The sequence below is a fragment of the Mytilus californianus genome, unplaced genomic scaffold (genome assembly GCF_021869535.1).
Source record: "Mytilus californianus isolate M0D057914Y unplaced genomic scaffold, xbMytCali1.0.p SCAF_1, whole genome shotgun sequence".
Taxonomy (NCBI): Eukaryota; Metazoa; Mollusca; class Bivalvia; order Mytilida; family Mytilidae; genus Mytilus; species Mytilus californianus.
This window is the reverse complement of record NW_026262581.1, coordinates 121,887,435-121,909,732: the sequence shown is the minus strand read 5'-3', so window position 1 is coordinate 121,909,732 and position 22,298 is coordinate 121,887,435. Positions and strand designations below refer to the sequence as shown.

Sequence of the window (22,298 nt, the reverse complement as noted above, 5' to 3'; positions counted from 1 at the left end):
AACAGACAACAGCAAAATTTGTATACAACTTTTCATTTATGCAGCTTTATGTAAACAGCTGCAGGATATCATACCTAAGAAGTTATTCAATAGAATATATTTTGTATTCTTTAAGAGATAGGTAAAAATGTTGATATTATCTTAATTCTAATTCGTTTTTATTGAAATTTACTCATCCGTCATATTTAAAAACATTTTTCTTTAGAAAACATTTAAATATGGCGACATTAAAGATGTGTAGGTTTATGAGTGTGTATATATCTACTGTGTGACCGGAATTATAACTAAGTAAACACATTATCAATAAATTCATTGAAAAAATGGAAGAAGATGATCATTACGGTGCCGAAAGAGTGATAAAAACCAGAAAATTCAAAGGAGGCAAGCGTAGGTTACAAACATCCAATAAAACGTTAGACTTCAAATGGAGTACACATTCTTATACTTTGAATCATATAACAAATAACTTTAGACTTCCTTGTGCTGTCAGGTGTAGTGTTGAGTCCTGTAGTCTAGATTGGAATCTTTTACACTTTGACCTATCTCAGCCTTTGCTGCTTCACAGCCACAGATCAGCAAAGAAGGTGAAAGCTGCGGTCATGAGACTAGACTCCGAGAAAGGAGAACTCCAGCAGACTGGCAGACATGTTGTCATACCACAGGACTATAGTGGTAAGTAAAACCTATAATAACAGATGTCTGTATCATTGCGGCGTTATTGTATTGTTTCCTTATCCTTTGGTTTGTGGGGCTGCGGCTGATCAGGAGATAGCGTTGTGAAATTGTCTAGAAAATGTGTATTTTTGTTTACTTAATTCTTTATTGCCTTATTCAAGTTAATGGTCATCCTCTTGGCAGCTGTATTATACTGTTTTTATTTATTGTGTGTTCAGGTTCTACGACGTCAACGGGAAGGTTCGTGCACACGTAAAACAAGTTAACCCCTCTACATAACATTTATGCCTGTAGTGTACCAAGTCAGGCCATCTGAATTATGCGTTGTTTTTTGTTGTTGGTCTTTGTTTGTACGTTTATTTTGGAGGAGTCATGGTGGTTGACTGATGTGGCCTGTTGTATTATTGGATTCCTGTTGTCTTATTTTATGTATTGTGAATACACCAACTGGAATTTTTTATAGCTTTTCCCAGTCGTGACGGTTTCTATAGAAGGTCCTGTGCGTATACTTAATGTCCTCATAGTTAGGAAACCTGACTTGCACAGTTTTCCAAAATTCACATGAGTGAAACACATATGGTGAAAAGATGCAGACAATCTCACCTCGTACGAAGAAAAAGGACGAAAAGACGAACAGAGAATCATAAATCAAAATACAGGTGACCAGACAACTGGCGTAGGAGCGGGGGACAAGGGATGCAATTTGGTTAATAAATATTATTGAAAATATAAAATGAAAATGAATGTTAAAACTGACTCACTTTTAGACTATTAGACTATAAACAAGTTTTTTGACTTACAGTAGTACCCCCCCCCCCCCCCCCCCCTTTTCAGTCTACCCCTACTCTATTGCCACCCCTTTCAGTCAACACATACACTATTGCGGACACAAAGAAAATTCTATAAAACACTGTATTGTATTCAACTAAAAGAGGAACCAAAAATACAATGTATAATGTTTAGTGCTTGGACCCATGTCATATCTTATTTCCTATGTTATCATTTATTCTATATGTCTATATCCATCTCACAATTGATGCTCATTTTTTTCCATTTAGGTTGGTTTACTTTATTGAATAATCCTACAGAAAAGTACTTACCTGGTACCACACTAGAGTCAGTAGCAGAAAAGGATACAGACCAAGTTTTGGTAGCAAACAGTATCAGTTGTTTGTGTTTAACAGACAGCGAACAAGGAGAAAAACAGACAGAAAGAAAACAAATCTCTTCTGGTGAAATTCTGCAAATAAAACGAACTGATGTTGCTGGATCTTTAACGAGAAGATCCCCGCCTTCCAAATATTTGGTTTGCACAGACGAAAAAGACAAAGAAATGTATTTACCAATTTCACAAAATGGAAAATTTTACAAAGTTAACAAATCGGTAACGAATGATGGATTATTTCAAATTAAAGACGTCTTAGACGATCGATCTCATTTACCAGTGAACATTCGGCATGTGATAGGAGAAGTCCCGCTCTTTTCCTCTGAATATTCCAGTTACCTACAATGTTATGACATTATTGAGGAGGAAACAGCACTTGCTTCTACAATGGATGACGATTTATTACTTCTTGAATTGCAAATCAAAACACCAATGAAATTTTACATTGCTTTAAACGAAGCTGTTATGAAGCAGAGTGAATATTATTCAGATGCATTTCAAAACTGTGAAACGGAAGGTGAGGACTATATTCGGGGTATCAAATTTTCATTCACACTCTCTCCGGAGTCGTACTCTGTGTGTAATTCTCTCCTTTCACTACACGACGATGATTCTATGACGGAATCATACTATGGCACTGACAGTGACTTGGGAGAAGAAGATGCACAATCAGAATTTACAATAACGTGGGATCCGACAAACACTGAAAACTCTGAAAAACCAGAAACAAAGCATGTGCCTAAAATTTTTAACAGCAGTATTAACAGTCCAAAGACTGAAGACAATGTACGGCAATGGAACGAAGAACCTGATACTGTGTAAACATGGTTAAATTAGATTACTGTTACTTGTATGATTAATAGATGCCGTCGGCATACTTTTGATCTCGCGCGTTCTTTTAGAACACGTGTCGTTGGGTGTCATACGCTTATACAACAAATAAAAACACATAGGAAATATAAATCAGAATAAACTATACTGAATCAACCTTTACTTTTGAGATGCTCTGCACTTAAAAAGAGCTGAACATGTATTTAAAATGCTTTTCAATTTCATTTAACACCTCATAGATTTGTTCAAAAAGCCACGAGCTGCAGCAATGTGAAAATACCTTTAAAAAAAGTGCCACATGTCCGTGAAAAAAAACCAACAAACAAATACATCCAAAATTTGAAAGAGATCTCAGGACTTTTCAGAGTCGTGTTTTGTAAAACATAGTTGCAATATTGTTTCTTGCTGTATTAGCTTCAAGCTGATTAACATCTCTCAAATAAAGGTACTAGTTTAAAATAAAACGCTCTGAATATGTGATTTTATGTTTTTTGGCAACTAGCACCGATTTGAAAACTTTCAGGAACTGATTTTTTTTTTTAAATTCCGTATGGTCTGTTATAAAAAATAGTATCTGGTATCTAACGATGTAAGACTCGAAAACATGTCGCTAGTGAGTTGAGACACAGCCAAATCGTATTGGTCATCGAGTTGAGACGTAGACAAATCGTATCGGTCATCCAAAGTCGTGATGGTGACCGTAACATTAAGTACTATCGATTTAGTTCGTTTTTCCTCATAACTTTGTTGGAGCAGTTTTTGTGTCAAAAGCACACCTCTGCTCATGAAGTATGTATAGTTTAACATTCACGAACGTAATTTATTAATTGAAACCATAACGTTTGTCATAGGTTCTATTTTGAAGTCGTCCATCCGTGTCAATATCGAGGAAAAGATCAAGATATGAAACAGACCTTCTAGTTTCCGTAGTATCCTTAATATCAAGTTCAATGGGATTTAGGAGATGCAAGCACTCACTGAAATGTAGGTTATTGAGTGACAAGACATCAATAATATATGAAAGTGAAATGAAAGAACTTTGCAATGTTTTTTTCTTTTTGTCTTTGAGTAGGTTCTGTATGAATTCTGCCTCATATATATATATAAAGGAGTATACAAACAAGTCAGTCAGTAGGTGGCACAATAAGTACTCGTCGGAATACAGACTGTCCGTTGGAATATAACACTTATTAGATTTTGTTTTAATCGGTTATCACAAAATTAATGTTTTTCAATGGTAAATTTTTTATAGTGTCAAAGGCTAAACTGCCATCGGTAATCAACAAGAAAGCCACGCATCTGAAATGCAAAGACTTTCTTAATATATGACCAGAAATGAATTCGATTGGTACAGTAGTTTTATTTTCTAAAGAAAGATGTATTTTCATATATGCCATAAGTCCAGTGTAAAAAAAAATCCTGGTGATGCAGATGTCAGCTGTATACGATTTCTACAGAAACTTTGAAATTTCTTCCAAAATTGTAGATGCAAGCATAAAAACATTACAACCGATCGCGAGACAATGTAAAGTAGTTACAGTTAACCCAGACATTTTACGAGGCCTTCATCTCTCGCAATCTAGCAGTATCATTTCAGAAGCAAAACGGGTCTAAATAGAATAGCTAAAATCGTCTAATATGAAACAAATATAGGAGCTAGCTTGTGACCATAGACAACAAATTAAAAAAGCAACTTAGATCCAGGAACCGTTGGACAATACAGAAGAAAACTAAAAAAACCCAGTCAGACGCTCGTCATGGTGCTGCCGCCATTTAAAAATATTTCGAAAGATACAATTGTCTCCAGCGTCAACAATAGTAATCTGATTTTCAGAGAACGATGGCTCTAAGACTAAATAACGGCATACGATCTCTAATCATAAGTGTCATTGAAGATAGGATTGAATCGTAGATTAATACTTTAAAATCAAAGCACGCTTTTACATGAAAAAGTCCTCTTTCTAAATGCATTAAAGGAACTATTGACAATTCTAGAAACCTAGATCATTAAATACTTGTTGAGTTCTTAGAATTAAATACAGAACTGTTTTCTCGATGGCGAAAAAGAATAACAAGCAACAGAAAAAAAGGTAAGAAAAAAAATAACTGCCGTTTATACTGATCAAGTCCTTCGACCATTTACTTCAGGCTGCAGAGTCATCAGAAATAGGCGCCAAAACAATACATGTATTAACATTTTGTGGCACTAATTTTCGACGGTAAAAGTATGCTGCATTCCAATAGTTTCTAATTTCATGATTTGGAGTTAAGTGTGGCGTCCTTTTTGCTGAACTAGTATACATTATTGTTTAGGGGCCAGCTGAAGCCCGCCTCCTGGCGGGATTATCTTGCTGAAGACCCATTGGTGGCCTTGGTCGGGTAATATTCCTCCAAGGTTTTTTATTATATATATTGATATATATATTGATATTCATTAAAATGATAATGATAACATATTAAATTAACAATAGTTCATCTATACACATACTCTCTAAATAATGTAACAGGAAAACATTAACAATTCGTCAAATGCTGACAAAAATATAACCAGCGAAGTTCTCATACTTTGGTACACATAAACTTCACAAAACAATTCAATACCTTTTAAAGACAGATTTGCTGCCTAACTATTTAAATAAATACATTTGACAAACCTTTTTTGAAAATAAAATATAAACATCTATTCTGGATAAAAGGTTCTAAGTATGAATCAAGGCAGATTCAGGCTAATTTTATTAGTTCTCAGTCAATACACAAATAATGCTTTTAAAAGGCTTTCATTCATGGTTTGAGGAAATTTTGACGTTCCATTTACACATATTACAGCAACTATACACATTTACTTCATGGTTTTTATTCCATGTAATCAAGTCTGTGAAAAGATACATTTAAATCCCACAAATCCATCGAATCTCTGAATATTCAACAAAAAGTAAATTTTATCACAATATTTGGATTTATAAGAAACCAACAGCCCAGTGTCAATAAATAAAAGAACTGTATGATTTGACAGTGAATATTTATTTAAACCTTTTTCAATCAGTCACTCCTACCACTTTTGCTACCTTTCCTCCCATTTGTCACTCCTTGGACCAATTTATTACCCAGTTATTTTGATATACATATAAGAATAACATAAAATGTCTCCAGCGTCAACAATAGTAATCTGATTTTCAGAGAAAAATCATTATGGCTCTAAGGCTAAATAACGGTATACGATCTCTAATCATAAGTGTAATTGAAGATAGGATTAATACTTTAAATCAAGGCACGCTTTACCATGAAAAAATCCTCTATCTGAATGCGAAGAAACCTAGATTATTAAATACTTGTTGAGTTCTAAGAATTAAATACAGAACTGTTTTCTCGAGGACGAGAAAGAATAACAAGCAACAGAAAAAAAGGTTAGAAAAAAAATAACTGCCATTTACACTGAACAAGCCCTTCGACCGTTTACTTCAGGCTGCAGAGTGATCAGAAAGGTAAACGGACAAAAAGTCAAAGGACAAAAAATCACATGAGAGAAAGTCACAAATTTAATAGGACAAAAAGTCACGAATAATTTTTTAAAAATTCTTTGAATATATGAGAGAAAGTATTGAAATAATTTCTTTTCTTTTTTTTTTTTTTTTTTTTTACATATATTCATTTTACAGTTAAGGAAATTGTTCATAAGCGTTGATAAATGAAGATTTATCAAATTTTAATCATGCAAAGGATATATTCCTTGTCACCATGAAGCCATTTAGGTACCAAGCCACTTTGACAAATTGTTTTCATCAAAATTATATGAGCATTATTGTTTTTTTTTCAGAATAAATTTTGTTTACAAAGTTGCTTTATATATAATAATTCAATAAAAATACAATTCATGTTTTTAAAGATAAGTGTTTTCTTATTCAATGAAAAATAATCTCAAAACTGAATTGTGACTTTTTGTCCGTAACTTTTTGTCTGTGACTTTTTGTCCTGTGACTTTCTGTCCTACATTCATCAAAAATAGGCGCCAAAAAACAATATATGTTTAACATATTGTGGCACTTATTTTCGACGATAAAAGTATGCTGCATTCCAATAGTTTCTAATTGGACTGGGGATTGCCAGTGAAACTTCAAAAGATAAACAAGTTTTAATTAAAACACCAAAAAAATTGACGTCTTTAAACTTAAACGAATTCAGTTAGATGTATTTTGGAAAATACAAGAGATTTCCAAAACAAGTTACAGACATATATGTTCCATCTTCAATAAGGGAGTATAAGTATACTTTTTGGAAATTCACATCACAAGTTCAGATATAAATAGATAAAAAAAATAAAAATAGTTATCCAATGGAATCTACACACAGTGGTACCATGTTTATTGACACCAAAGGCTTCTCCTATATTTCATACACAAACTATCACGTATGTTGTCAATACCAAAGCAAGATGACTTAGAAGGATTAAAGTATTATGTTCGATGTAACAAAAAGTAAGTATTTTGCTCCCCAAACATGGGTTAACAGCCGGGACAATCTGCTTCAACAACCACAAGCTGTTTATTACAAATATAGCTTAAACTTATTAAATGCAAAAAGTACAATAACATTTTCTGAATGAAGGCCTTAAGAATCCAAAATAACATCAAACAGTTATAAGGAAATTACAGTTAAACTTATCTTTATTTGGTTTATATCAAAATAATGAACTTGAGAAACTAACATCAACCCCATCTTACCATATTGTGTATGGAGTAAATAAGATAGAATAAGAAACCTCACTAGTCACAAAATACCAACAAGAACACAGAAAAGCAAAATCAAATAGGGAAAATTCAAAATAGACCTTTCTATAAGAGATGACTACTACGGTCAAAGGGACATAACTTTAATTATTTTGCTTTAAGCTAATTTCAAAGTTTAGCTACTACAAACCATTATTTACCTTACAAAACACATCATCTCCAAATCTCTGCATTCAGAGTTGACTTTTAAAGGTTGGTGTGATATTTCTATAATCTGCTTTATTAATAATTACAAAAACTCTACTTAAACATAGTAAACATTTGCAAAAATAAGATCCATAAATGCAAAGCTTGATGGTCTCCTGAACAGGTTGGTTTATATATTTGGACATATGTACGTCTGTGTCACAGATGACTGACATGTTTGATCATTGTTATTTGTAATAGTCATTAACCATCCCTTATTTATGAGTTATGTCAGGATGTGTAGAAAAGTAATTCCATTCAATGGATGTTAAGTGCACAGGAAATTCATCATTATTATGAGTCAAAACATTTCTGTAATAACTTATGGCTACCAAACTTCCTGTAAATGGAACTGAAGTTTGATGTAAGTGTTTTTAAAATTTTGTTTCAATTGCATGATTTGGAGTTTAGTGTAACGTCCTTTTTGGTGAAATAGTATACATTTTTGTTAAGGGCCAGCTGAAGCCAACATCCGGATGCAGGATTTTCTTGCTAAAGACCCATTGGTGGCCAAGGGCTTTTTTCTGCTCTTTGGTCAGGTTGTTGTCTCTTTGCAATTCCCTGTTTCCATTCTCTTTTCTTTTTCAAACAAAGTGGCCAATGTAATAATCATTATCATTATATTCCAAGGCTTTTTATTATATATATTGATATTCATTAAAATGACAATGATAACATATTAATTTAACAATAGTTCATCTATACACATACTTTCTATCTTACACCATACTTCTAAATAATGTAACAGGAAAACCTTAATAATTCGTCAAATGCTGACAAAAATATAACCAGCGAAATTCTCATACTTTGGTACACATAAACTTCACAAAACAGTTCAATACCTTTTAAAGACAGACTTGCTACCTAACTATTTAAATAAATACATTTGACAAACCATTTTTGAAAATAAAATATAAACATCTATTCTGGATAAAAGGTTCTTAGTATGAATCAAGGCAGATTCAGGCTAATTTTATTAGTTCTCAGTCAATACACAAATAATGCTTTTAAAAGGCTTTCATTCATGGTTTGAGGAAATTTTGACGTTCCATTTACACATATTACAGCAACTATACACATTTACTTCATGGTTTTTATTCCATGTAATCAAGTCTGTGAAAAGATACATTTAAATCCCACAAATCCATTGAATCTCTGAATATTCAACAAAAAGTAAATTTTATCACAATATTTGGATTTATAAGAAACCAACAGCCCAGTGTCAATAAATAAAAGAACTGTATGATTTGACAGTGAATATTTATTTAAACCTTTTTCAATCAGTCACTCCTACCACTTTTGCTACCTTTCCTCCCATTTGTCACTCCTTGGACCAATTTATTACCCAGTTATTTTGATATACATATAAGAATAACATAAAATGTCTCCAGCGTCAACAATAGTAATCTGATTTTCAGAGAAAAATCATTATGGCTCTAAGGCTAAATAACGGCATACGATCTCTAATCATAAGTGTCATTGAAGATAGGATTAATACTTTAAAATCAAGGCACGCTTTAACATGAAAAAGTCCTCTTTCTAAATGCAAAGAAACCTAGATTATTAAATACTTATTGAGTTCTAAGAATTAAATACAGATCGAACTGTTTTCTCGAGGATGAGAAAGAATAACAAGCAACAGAAAAAATAGGTCAGAAAAAAGATAACTGCCATTTACAAAAACAAAAATGTATACTGAACAAGCCCTTCGACCGTTTACTTCAGGTTGCAGAGTGATCAGAAAGGTAAACGGACAAAAAGTCACAGGAGAGAAAGTCACAAATTTAATAGGACAAAAAGTCACGAATAAAATTCTTTGAATATATGAGAGAAAGTTCTTGAAATAATTTCTTTTCTTTTTTTTTACATATATTCATTTTACAGTTAAGGAAATTGTTCATAAGCGTTGATAAATGAAGATTTATCAAATTCTAATCTTGCAAAGGATATATTCCTTGTCACCATGAAGCCATTTAAGTACCAAGCCACTTTGACAAATTGTTTTCATCACAATTATATGAGCATTATTGGGGTTTTTTTTCAGAATAAATTTTGTTTACAAAGTTGCTTTATATATAATAATTCAATACAAGTACAATTCATGTTTTTAAAAATAAGTGTTTTCTTATTCAAAGAAAAATAATCTCAAAACTGAATGGTGACTTTTTGTCCGTACTTTTTTGTCTGTGACTTTTTGTCCTGTGACTTTCTGTCCTACACTCATAAAAAATAGGCGCCAAAAACAATACATGTATTTAATAACATATTGTGGCACTAATTTTCAACGATAAAAGTATGCTGCATTCCAATAGTTTCTAATTGGACTGGGGATTGCCAGTGAAACTTCAAAAGATAAACAAGCTTTAATTAAAACACAAAAAAATTGACGTCTTTAAACTTAAACGAATTCAGTTAGATGTATTTTGGAAAATACAAGAGATTTCCAAAACAAGTTACAGACATATATTTTCCACCTTCAATAAGGGAGTATTAGTATACTTTTTGGAAATTCACATCACAAGTTCAGATATAAAAAGATAAAAAAAATAAAAATAGTTATCCAATGGAATCTACACACAGTGGTACCATGTTTATTGACACCAAAGGCTTCTCCTATATTTCATACACAAACTATCACGTATGTTGTCAATACCAAAGCAAGATGACTTAGAAGGATTAAAGTATTATGTTCGATGTAACAAAAAGTAAGTATTTTGCTCCCCAAACATGGGTTAACAGCCGGGACAATCTGCTTCAACAACCACAAGCTGTTTATTACAAATATAGCTTAAACTTATTAAATGCAAAAAGTACAATAACATTTTTCTGAATGAAGGCCTTAAGAATCCAAAATAACATCAAACAGTTATAAGGAAGTTACAGTTAAACTTTTTCTCTTTATTTGGTTTACCGGTATATCAAAATAATGAACTCGAGAAACTAACATCAACCCCATCTTACCCCATTGTGTATGGAGTAAATAAGATAGAGAAAGAAACCTCGCTAGTCACAAAATACCAACAAGAACACAGAAAAGCAAAATCAAATAGGGAAAGTTCAAAATAGACCTTTCTATAAGAGATGACTACTACGGTCAAAGGGACATAACTTTAATTATTTTGCTTTAAGCTAATTTCAAAGTTTAGCTACTACAAACCATTATTTATCTTACAAAACACATCATCTCCAAATCTCTGCATTCAGAGTTGACTTTTAAAGGTTGGTGTGATATTTCTATATTCTGCTTTATTAATAATTACAAAAACTCTACTTAAACATAGTAAACATTTGCAAAAATAAGATCCATAAATGCAAAGCTTGATGGTCTCCTGAACAGGTTGGTTTATATATTTGGACATATGTACGTCTGTGTCACAGATGACTGACATGTTTGATCATTGTTATTTGTAATAGTCATTAACCATCCCTTATTTATGAGTTATGTCAGGATGTGTAGAAAAGTAATTCCATTCAATGGATGTTAAGTGCACAAGAAATTCATCATTATTATGAGCCAAAACATTTCTGTAATAACTTATGGCTACCAAACTTCCTGTAAATGGAACTGAAGTTTGATGTAAGTGTTTTTAAAATTTTGTTTCAATTGCATGATTTGGAGTTAAGTGTAGCGTCCTTTTTGGTGAACTAGTATACATTTTTGTTTAGGGCCAGCTGAAGCCAACATCTGGATGTGGGATTTTCTTGCTAAAGACCCATTGGTGGCCTAGGGCTTTTTTCTGCTCTTTGGTCGGGTTGTTGTCTCTTTGACACATTCCCTGTTTCCATTCTCTTTTCTTTTTCAAACAAAGTGGCCAATGTAATAATCATAATCATTATATTCAAAGGCTTTTTATTATATATATTGATATTCATTAAAATGACAATGATAACATATTAAATTAACAATAGTTCATCTATACACATACTTTCTATCTTACACCATACTTCTAAATAATGTTACAAGAAAACCTTAATAATTCGTCAAATGCTGACAAAAAAATAACCAGCGAAGTTCTCATACTTTGGTACACATAAACTTCACAAAACAGTTCAATACCTTTTAAGACAGATTTGCTACCTAACTATTTAAATAAATACATTTGACAAACCATTTTTGAAAATAAAATAAAAACATCTATTCTGGATAAAAGGTTCTTAGTATGAATCAAGGCAGATTCAGGCTAATTTTATTAGTTCTCAGTCAATACACAAATAATGCTTTTAAAAGGCTTTCATTCATGGTTTGAGGAAATTTTGACGTTCCATTTACACATATTACAGCAACTATACACATTTACTTCATGGTTTTTATTCCATGTAATCAAGTCTGTGAAAAGATACATTTAAATCCCACAAATCCATCGAATCTCTGAATATTCAACAAAAAGTAAATTTTATCACAATATTTGGATTTATAAGAAACCAACAGCCCAGTGTCAATAAATAAAAGAATTTTATGATTTGACAGTGAATATTTATTTAAACCTTTTTCCATCAGTCACTCCTACCACTTTTGCTACCTTTCCTCCCATTTTTCACTCCTTGGACCAATTTATTACCCAGTTATTTTGATATACATATAAGAATAACATAAAATGTCTCCAGCGTCAACAATAGTAATCTGATTTTCAGAGAAAAATCATTATGGCTCTAAGGCTAAATAACGGCATACGATCTCTAATCATAAGTGTCATTGAAGATAGGATTAATACTTTAAAATCAAGGCACGCTTTAACATGAAAAAGTCCTCTTTCTAAATGCAAAGAAACCTAGATTATTAAATACTTATTGAGTTCTAAGAATTAAATACAGATCGAACTGTTTTCTCAGGATGAGAAAGAATAACAAGCAACAGAAAAAATAGGTTAGAAAAAAGATGTCTGCCATTTATACTGAACAAGCCCTTCGACCGTTTACTTCAGGCTGGCCTGCAGAGTGATCAGAAAGGTAAACGGACAAAAAGTCACAGGAGAGAAAGTCACAAATTTAAAAGGACAAAAAGTCACGAATAAAATTCTTTGAATATATGAGAGAAAGTTCTTGAAATAATTTCTTTTCTTTTTTTTTTTTTTTTTTACATATATTCATTTTACAGTTAAGGAAATTGTTCATAAGCGTTGATAAATGAAGATTTATCAAATTTTAATCTTGCAAAGGATATATTCCTTGTCACCATGAAGCCATTTAAGTACCAAGCCACTTTGACAAATTGTTTTCATCACAATTATATGAGCATTATTGGAGTTTTTTTCAGAATAAATTTTGTTTACAAAGTTGCTTTATATATAATAATTCAATAAAAGTACAATTCATGTTTTTAAAAATAAGTGTTTTCTTATTCAAAGCAAAATAATCTCAAAACTGAATTGTGACTTTTTGTCCGTAACTTTTTGTCTGTGATTTTTTGTCCTGTGACTTTCTGTCCTACATTCATAAAAATATGCGCCAAAAACAATACATGTATTTAATAACATATTGTGGCACTAATTTTCAACGATAAAAGTATGCTGCATTCCAATAGTTTCTAATTGGACTGGGGATTGCCAGTGAAACTTCAAAAGATAAACAAGCTTTAATTAAAACACAAAAAAATTGACGTCTTTAAACTTAAACGAATTCAGTTAGATGTATTTTGGAAAATACAAGAGATTTCCAAAACAAGTTACAGACATATATTTTCCACCTTCAATAAGGGAGTATTAGTATACTTTTTGGAAATTCACATCACAAGTTCAGATATAAAAAGATAAAAATAGTTATCCAATGGAATCTACACACAGTGGTACCATGTTTATTGACACCAAAGGCTTCTCCTATATTTCATACACAAACTATCACGTATGTTGTCAATACCAAAGCAAGATGACTTAGAAGGATTAAAGTATTATGTTCGATGTAACAAAAAGTAAGTATTTTGCTCCCCAAACATGGGTTAACAGCCGGGACAATCTGCTTCAACAACCACAAGCTGTTTATTACAAATATAGCTTAAACTTATTAAATGCTAAAAGTTCAATAACATTTTTCTGAATGAAGGCCTTAAGAATCCAAAATAACATCAAACAGTTATAAGGAAGTTACAGTTAAACTTTTTCTCTTTATTTGGTTTACCGGTATATCAAAATAATGAACTCGAGAAACTAACATCAACCCCATCTTACCCCATTGTGTATGGAGTAAATAAGATAGAGAAAGAAACCTCGCTAGTCACAAAATACCAACTAAGAACACAGAAAAGCAAAATCAAATAGTGAAAGTTCAAAATAGACCTTTCTATAAGAGATGACTACTACGGTCAAAGGGACATAACTTTAATTATTTTGCTTTAAGCTAATTTCAAAGTTTAGCTACTACAAACCATTATTTATCTTACAAAACACATCATCTCCAAATCTCTGCATTCAGAGTTGACTTTTAAAGGTTGGTGTGATATTTCTATATTCTGCTTTATTAATAATTACAAAAACTCTACTTAAACATAGTAAACATTTGCAAAAATAAGATCCATAAATGCAAAGCTTGATGGTCTCCTGAACAGGTTGGTTTATATATTTGGACATATGTACGTCTGTGTCACAGATGACTGACATGTTTGATCATTGTTATTTGTAATAGTCATTAACCATCCCTTATTTATGAGTTACGTCAGGATGTGTAGAAAAGTAATTCCATTCAATGGATGTTAAGTGCACAAGAAATTCATCATTATTATGAGCCAAAACATTTCTGTAATAACTTATGGCTACCAAACTTCCTGTAAATGGAACTGAAGTTTGATGTAAGTGTTTTTAAAATTTTGTTTCAATTGCATGATTTGGAGTTAAGTGTAAGTCCTTTTTGGTGAACTAGTATACATTTTTGTTTAGGGCCAGCTGAAGCCAACATCTGGATGTGGGTTTTTCTTGCTAAAGACCCATTGGTGACCTAGGGCTTTTTTCTGCTCTTTGGTCGGGTTGTTGTCTCTTTGACACATTCCCTGTTTCCATTCTCTTTTCTTTTTCAAACAAAGTGGCCAATTTAATAATCATAATCATTATATTCCAAGGCTTTTTATTATATATATTGATATTCTTAAAATGACAATGATAACATATTAAATCAACAATAGTTCATCTATACACATACTTTCTATCTTACACCATACTTTTAAATAATGTAACAAGAAAACCTTAATAATTTGTCAAATGCTGACAAAAAAATAGCCAGCGAAGTTCTCATACTGTGGTACACATAAACTTCACAAAACAATTCAACACCTTTTGCAGACAGATTTGCTGCCTAACTATTTAAATGAATACATTTGACAAACCATTTTTGAAAATAAAATATAAACATCTATTCTGGATAAAAGGTTCTAAGTATGAATCAAGGCATATTCAGGCTAATTTAATTAGTTCTCAGTCAATACACAAAAATGCTTTTAAAAGACCACCATTCATGGTTTGAGGAAATTTGATGTTCCATTTACACATATTACAGCAACTATACACATTTACTTCATGGTTTTTATTCCATGTTATCAAGTCTGTGAAAAGATACATCTAAATCACACAAATCCATTGAATCTCTGAATATTCAACAAAAAGTAAATTTTATCACAATATTTGGATTTATAGGAAACCAACAGCCCAGTGTCAATAAATAAAAGAACTGTATGATTTCACAGTGAATATTTTACAGTAATATATGATATTTATTTACACCTTTTTCCATCAGTCACTCCTTTCACTTTTTCTACCTTTCCTCCCATTTGTCACTCCTTAAACCAATTAATTACCAAGTTAATCTTATATACATATAACAATAATAAACAATGTCTATGAGATCTGAAACACTAAATATGAATGAGCAGTACAACACATTTTTAAAAATCATATCTAAAATAACAAATATTGAATATATATGAATAATTCTACCCAAGTTAGGTCTGTACTGAAAAATGTACCAAGCTGACCATAATACAGGTTTTCTGCTGAGGACTAACATGAATAGTTTGTTTAAAATACATATAAATTATGTAATTTCAATTGCAGGTGAAATAAAAATTACACCAGTCAAACAGTTATTCTGATATTAGCAGCAGCAGTAAGGGAATACCAAGGCTTTGTCAGATTGTTTTTCGACTTAAAGAGTTTAAATGTCCCTTTGGTATCTTTCACCTCTCTTATGCTGAACATGCTGAAAAATTATTTAGTAGTCTGAATAAAACAATTGTAAATAAAACCCTTTTCCATAAAATCACCCAGTTTCATTACTTTAAATATTATGAAATACTATTGTCACAGATTGTACACTTATATTAAAACATTAATGGATCTCAATATCTGCAATGTTCATCTATTCAGAAAATATTTATTCAATAGAAATAGGATAAATTATGTTAAAAATTTGTAAGTATTATACTACAAAAATCCTAATTGTATGTGTTTTAAATGCAGTTTATCATTTCTTGACATGTTTTCCTTAATATTTATGGGCTTTTGAATTGTTTTCCTGAAATTCTAACTAACAATGTATACATCTATATTGTGTATCAGGTCATTTTCCACAATCACCAACTCACACAAACAACTACAAGAAAATTTCTATTCTTTTAGGTACAATAACTTGTTAACAATATTTTTTCTGTATTCAAGGTCTTAAAATATTGGAATATGATAACTGTACATCTGTGCATCTACTATTTTAGTCCTATTGTTATCAATAAAAAGATTACCAAATTGTAATTTGTTAAGGTAAGAAATCAATATTTCATAACATGATTTATAAATAAAATCTGCTGATTTCAGGGGAAAAATGTGATGTGTTTTGTTTAAACAATCCAACAGAGCTCTAAACAAAATTGATTTGTTGCATAATATATAACTATGGAAATAACCTTGCATCAGTGTAATAAGACAGTCTTAAAATATACATTGGTATTTAAAAATATTATGGAGATCACCTTTGAGAGAAGGAATCTTACATTTCCACTTTGTTCATATATAATGTAAAAATGAATGACGAGACTTGCTGTATAAAATACACAGTATTTACTTATTTTGTATATGAGCAGATGTTAACTTACAGTTGTACATAAAGACTAGATGAAAAATGGATGAAACAAATTCTCTTGTTCTTTGTGAAATGATTATATTTACAGTGAATACAAAGTATGAACAAAATTTAGAAAGTAAATCAGATATGACAATAATAAACAATAAGTTTGAAGGTATATACATATCTTTTTACATGACATTTTCAAGGGTAAAAATGACAAAGGATATTTTAAACATAAATTATACACAACACCTGATACTAAGTCATGTTATTCCCCACTTTAAAATAAAAATTAAAAAAAAAAATTTTGTAAAGTTAATTGCAGAATCTTTGTAAACTTACATAATGAAACATTAAACCAATAGTACTCAGTAATTAATATGCAGTTACTCCACCCTAAAAATTGAAAGATTGTTTTCATTGATGGAGAAGCACCAAATACTGGTTTTAATATCTGTATTTTTGGTTTGACCAAGGCAGGGATTGAACAAAAAAGATGAGCACCAGAGGAGAATACTGATAGTGGTGGTCTTTATCATAAAGTCAATTATGACAGCATTAAAACATTCACAATTTTTGAGGTCCTTATTTGACAATGAGTTTCATAAACATGATAAACAGAATAGTTTTTTAATTGAATTTTAATTGATATATGATACATTCTTTTCCATTTTGATATAACAAAAGTTCTTTTTAGTGCTAGATATTTAGTTGGTAGTTTCTGACAATCTTGAGGACTAATATAATTGTGCAACTATTAATGATTATTTATGAAAGACATACATGACATAAACTGAAACAACTGTTACTTTAATTGTATACTCAGATTTGAATTGAACAATATAAAAAATAAATAGAAAGGATAAATATGGCCCTTAATATTATAGTAAAAACCAAACATTATAGTGCCGTAAGCGAACAAGCACTTCTCTTTCAAATTTTACCACTTCTCCCTATCAGTTTCAAAAAGAGAAGTCATTTCTCCCTATGATTCTGAAGTAGTGTGAGCCCTGTAATACATATATATATATATCTATTATACACATTTTAATGAAATTTATAAATTGTATGGTGATTATTTTTTCCCAAAATCTCTAGTTTTCCTCAACTCATTTTCTATATTTTGACCTTCCATCCTAATCTCTTTAGTCGTCATGTGCTCAATGATGGTACAGATTAAGTAAGATCAAAGTTTAATCTGCCAGGAAATAAATTATCACAACTTTTTTAAAGATGTCTCCAAAATTTTTTCTAAATATTTCTCATAATGCCAGGGCAAAATTTTCCCCTTAATACTTTTGATTTCTTTCCACAAATACACCTATTATTTCTTATGAGAACATGAGTAAAAAGACAATGAAAAGGTCACATAGGAAACAAACAAACAAAACCTTCCCTCTATAGTTTAATTTACTGTATTAAACACCTGTTCAAATTCTTTTTAACATCAGATTTGATTCAATTTCATAATGGATGACTGTATAAATCATTTTGTATGGTTGTGTATGTGACAGCTTGTTTTATTCTCCATTTTCTGTTTGTAGTATTTTTACTGTTCAATACAAAGTGCTATTGGAAAAATTGTGAAGCAAAAAAACAATAAATAATAGGATTTTAAACTTAATGTTGTACATGTATTTTCATTTTATTACATACCAGGACAAGATGTCAAGATAACAGTTTTTCTAGCTATTGTAACAGTCTAACAAATGAATCGTGAAATTATCTGTGTTCTCATAAGCGAGTCCCATTGGTCCTGGAACATCTAAAGCATTATTCTAATTAAAATATAATGGAATGCATGATGCCGATAATGGATAATCAATACATCTTTGGTACCACAAATTGGAAGACAAAGTTCACATAAATAACACAATTATAACGATACATTAATTACATTCTCCTACAGGGGACTAAATAACACAAGAATAAAGATACATGTAATTACACATGTCTACATTGGACTAAATTGATAAAAAGATAAATTACTTACATATTTCTACATGGGACTTCACTGACATAAGAATACATGCCTATTTAGAAAACCTATACATAGTATAGTAATCTAAAGAAGGAATGAGCTGTCAAATAGATTAAGGACCATAACTCCTGAACGGCAAAAGTGAGAATCATTAATATCACACTCGACCTCCATTTTGTCATTAGTGACAACATTTTATAATTTGAAAACCATCAGTAGAAGGGTTCATAAGATATTGAATGGAAAGAACAAACAGAGCCATTTTCCACTATATCAAGGACCATAACTCCTGAACTGTAAAAGTAAAATCCTCAATATCCAACTTGACCTCCATTTTGAAATCAGTATCAATATATTCAAAGTTGAAAAGCATTTGTAGAACGTTTCATAAGTTATTGCATGTAAACTGTTGGCAGCTAACCACTTGTTTACTTTACCAAAATAATAACCAACTTTTTTTCTAGGAACCTTGTTATAAAAATCATCTGGATATAAATATACATTGGATCCAGGGGAAGCTTCAAAAAGGGGGGGGGGGGGGGGGGGGTTCCAGGGATATGAATCCCCCTTTTTTTCCCCCGATTTTTTTTATCTTTAAATTTTTTTAATTATGTTAACGTTTCATGGTGTTTTGAGGGTTGGAACCCCCTTTTTCAAAATGGCTGGATCTGTGCCTGATATAGAAAAAGGAGATGTGATATGATTGCCAAACAGACTATCCACCTGAGACCAAATGACTTGGATGTTAGCAACTATAGGTCGCTGTAAAGTTTGGATATCATTTAAGTTTTGGATAAAAGATAATTTCTATACTTGTGATATGAAGCTGAGTGCTATGCATATACATAAAAAGCTGTACAAAGAAAATATAACAATGGATTTTGATAAGATTACAATCCAATGAAATTCTTCTTTCCACTTGCTTTCATAAACACCAATAGTCAAAAACCCTAATTTTTTTACGTCATTGATATATCATTAAAACCAAAATCAGTGAATAAAAGTTTTCCACTATATAGCATGGCATAACTTGTCACCAGTTACATGTGAAATATTTACAAAAGATTTTTTAAGTAAGAGGTACTTAATTTAGCATTGAACCTATTGCCTTTTGGTTCAGAATTGTTTTTGTACCTTCTCCTTTACATAAAATATTAATGAATGTAGCTTGAAACTTTTTTTTTAACATAGTAATGGTTTGAATAGAGGCATTTAGGATATGTTCTGGTGTATAATGCAAAGTAACTAACAATATAATCAATACCACAAACAAATATGACTAGCAAAGAAACAGTTTGACAATAATAGTTTGATCATTACGATAGAATAAAGACTAGAATAGTTCACTAAGTACACGCTAAAAATATATTTATTTGGCAAAATTGATCTTCCAAGAAAATACATTTAAAATACCCAAAAGTATGATGGTTGCTTAAAATCATACTTATGCTAATTATAATCTACTGAGTGTTCCAGGAATTGTGAAGTAGAAAATTTGACCTTACTTGGTTTGGCTATTCTGTTTAGGTTCCTTTGTACATTTGATGATATGTAGAATCAGCTTAAGTTTTATGGATGATGGCCTTCTTCACATCAGAAAGTATTTCCTGTCTTTCATATGGACAATGTGATTAAACTTGGACTAAAGAATTTATTCATTTTTAGATTCAGCACAATAATAAAATCATACACAAAGAGAAAATTTTCTCCAAATTCATGGGACACACAGTAGACTAATAAATATCATCATAATAATACTGTTCAAAATAAATGTAATATATCTCAACATTTCAACCTAAAACCTCTACACATGTTTTACCCAGATTGTTTCAGAAATAAATAATTATGACTACACAAATGATTGCTAGACTTACATTTCAGTAATAAGACCAACAAACATTGAATGGCTAGATAAACAAATAGTCTGAAGTCTTTACCAGGAAATTCTTAAAGAGATCAATGCTACAAATGAAATGAAATTATCTTTTTCTTAAATCCATATTTGGTACACAACAATTTGAGATAAGTCCCCCCTCCTGATACTGAAATTGGCACTACTCTCCCCCTAAAATATCTTTGAATACTGAATCTCTGTCATGTGTAGTGCAGGACGGAGTCAATACTTTTAATTTAAATAAACTATTATCACAGAGATATGTCTCGCCTTTTGGTAATTTAGATAATGCAAATGTTGAAATTAAAATAGCAATACTTTAACATGTAAGTTATTCAAATATTCATATCCATGAACTATGACTGAAGGTACATGGCTAAACAATCTCCATGGAAATGAGATGTACCAATGCTAATACAACTGCATACCAAATACATGTACCATTGACTTATCATAAGTTGTTCCCTTTAAACAAACCTAAACACAAACATTAAATTGTAAACTATGTAAAAAGCTTCAAAGTCAATGAACCATGATGAGGGGGTGGGGCTATATAATCTCCTTGTAAATGAGACTTGCAACTGCCAATAAATTTGCATACCAAATATCATTGACTTAACATTAGCGGTTCATCTTAAACTGATCTAATCACAAACTAATACATGTAAACTAAGCAAAAGTTTCAAAGTCAATAGACCATGACTGAGGGGTAGGGCCAAATATTCTCAATGGAAATGAGATGTGCCAATGCTTATACAATTCCATACCAATTATCATTGGCCTACCACTAATGGTTCCCCTTGAACTGACCTAATCACAAACTTATACATGTAAACCAAGCAAAAGTTTCAAAGTCAATAGACCATGACTGAGGGGGCAGGGCCAAATAATCTCCATGGAAATGAGATGTGCCAATGCTAATACAATTGCATACCAAATATCAATGACCTACCACTAGTAGTTCACCATAAACTAGATCTAATCACAAACTAATACATTGTTGACGCCGCCGCCGACAACAGTATACCTATGTCTCGCTTTTTGACTCCGTCAAGGCGAGACAACAACTTCACCTTTTGCATAATAGGTCTTATGATCACTCCATGGTTATGAACCTTAAAAACGTGTGAGAATTATAGTTTGAACTGTTGAGAATAGCTAAATTGCATTTTTTAACGATAACAATCATGAACAAATTTCCCCATATAATTATACTAACAGTATTATATACTAACAGTAGTATATTCTAACAGTATTACTATACACTATGCATCAGATTTCTTCATAGCACCTGCTAGTTTTTTCAAATAATCAAAATGATTTGACAAAGTCACTAATAAACCATCAGAAACCACTTTATCTGTAGTAGATGAATAGTCAATAAAATCTCCTTGTAATGTTGTCATTTTACCATCCATAGAACTTAAAATTGCATTAGCTGCACATAAATCCCACTTTTTTATTTTTGTTGTGTGAAGATATGCATCTGCATTACCTTTAATTACTTCTAAAGTTTTATAGCCTGCAAAAAACAAAACAGAAAATATAACGTTATAAAGAAAAAATGTATAGATACAGTATATAGCAAAATTGATAAACAAGCAAATCGAGACCTAAAAATCATTTCATTGGTAGTTAATATTTGAAATATTCTTGATATGTCATTATGGGTTCTTATTCTCTCTTATTGTTTTCATAGTGAAAGAGCTTCACAAAACAAAACTTCTGATAATCTGTTTTTTT

At 31.2% G+C, this 22,298-nt stretch overlaps 2 protein-coding genes across 8 annotated transcripts in view; one reads left to right on the top strand and one right to left on the bottom strand.

Moving 5' to 3' along the window:
• The first annotated feature begins 113 nt into the window (after window positions 1-113).
• LOC127712306 (uncharacterized) lies at window positions 114-3,146 on the top strand. Its single transcript, XM_052218678.1, has 2 exons — window positions 114-672; window positions 1,734-3,146. Exons 1-2 carry the CDS (start codon window positions 321-323, stop codon window positions 2,660-2,662), a joined length of 1,281 nt encoding a protein of 426 aa, XP_052074638.1. The 5' UTR covers window positions 114-320; the 3' UTR covers window positions 2,663-3,146.
• A 5,113-nt stretch (window positions 3,147-8,259) lies between these two features.
• LOC127712565 (putative inositol monophosphatase 3) overlaps window positions 8,260-22,298 on the bottom strand; it is a 30,840-nt gene continuing 16,801 nt past the window's right edge. Inside the window, exons 5-7 of one of the 7 annotated variants that reach the window (XR_007987173.1) lie at window positions 14,898-22,077; window positions 11,611-11,698; window positions 8,260-8,395 (exon numbers count right to left, since the gene is read on the bottom strand). Coding sequence is in view for 1 of the 7 variants with exons in the window: in XM_052219077.1 (XP_052075037.1) it covers window positions 21,821-22,077 (257 nt within the window). In the remaining 6 variants the exon portion in view is untranslated. Of the gene's footprint in view, window positions 8,484-11,474; window positions 11,699-14,674; window positions 22,078-22,298 lie in introns of those variants that run through there. The other 6 variants (XR_007987169.1, XR_007987163.1, XR_007987171.1 and 3 more) reach the window with 6 other exon arrangements.

Excerpts from the sequence above, each read along its gene's own strand:
- LOC127712306 (XM_052218678.1), top strand. The coding sequence starts at position 321 with ATGGAAGAAGATGATCATTACGGTGCCGAAAGAGTGATAAAAACCAGA. Across the intron at positions 673-1,733 it reads CATACCACAGGACTATAGTG|GTTGGTTTACTTTATTGAAT; the intron begins GTAAGTAAAACC and ends TTTTCCATTTAG.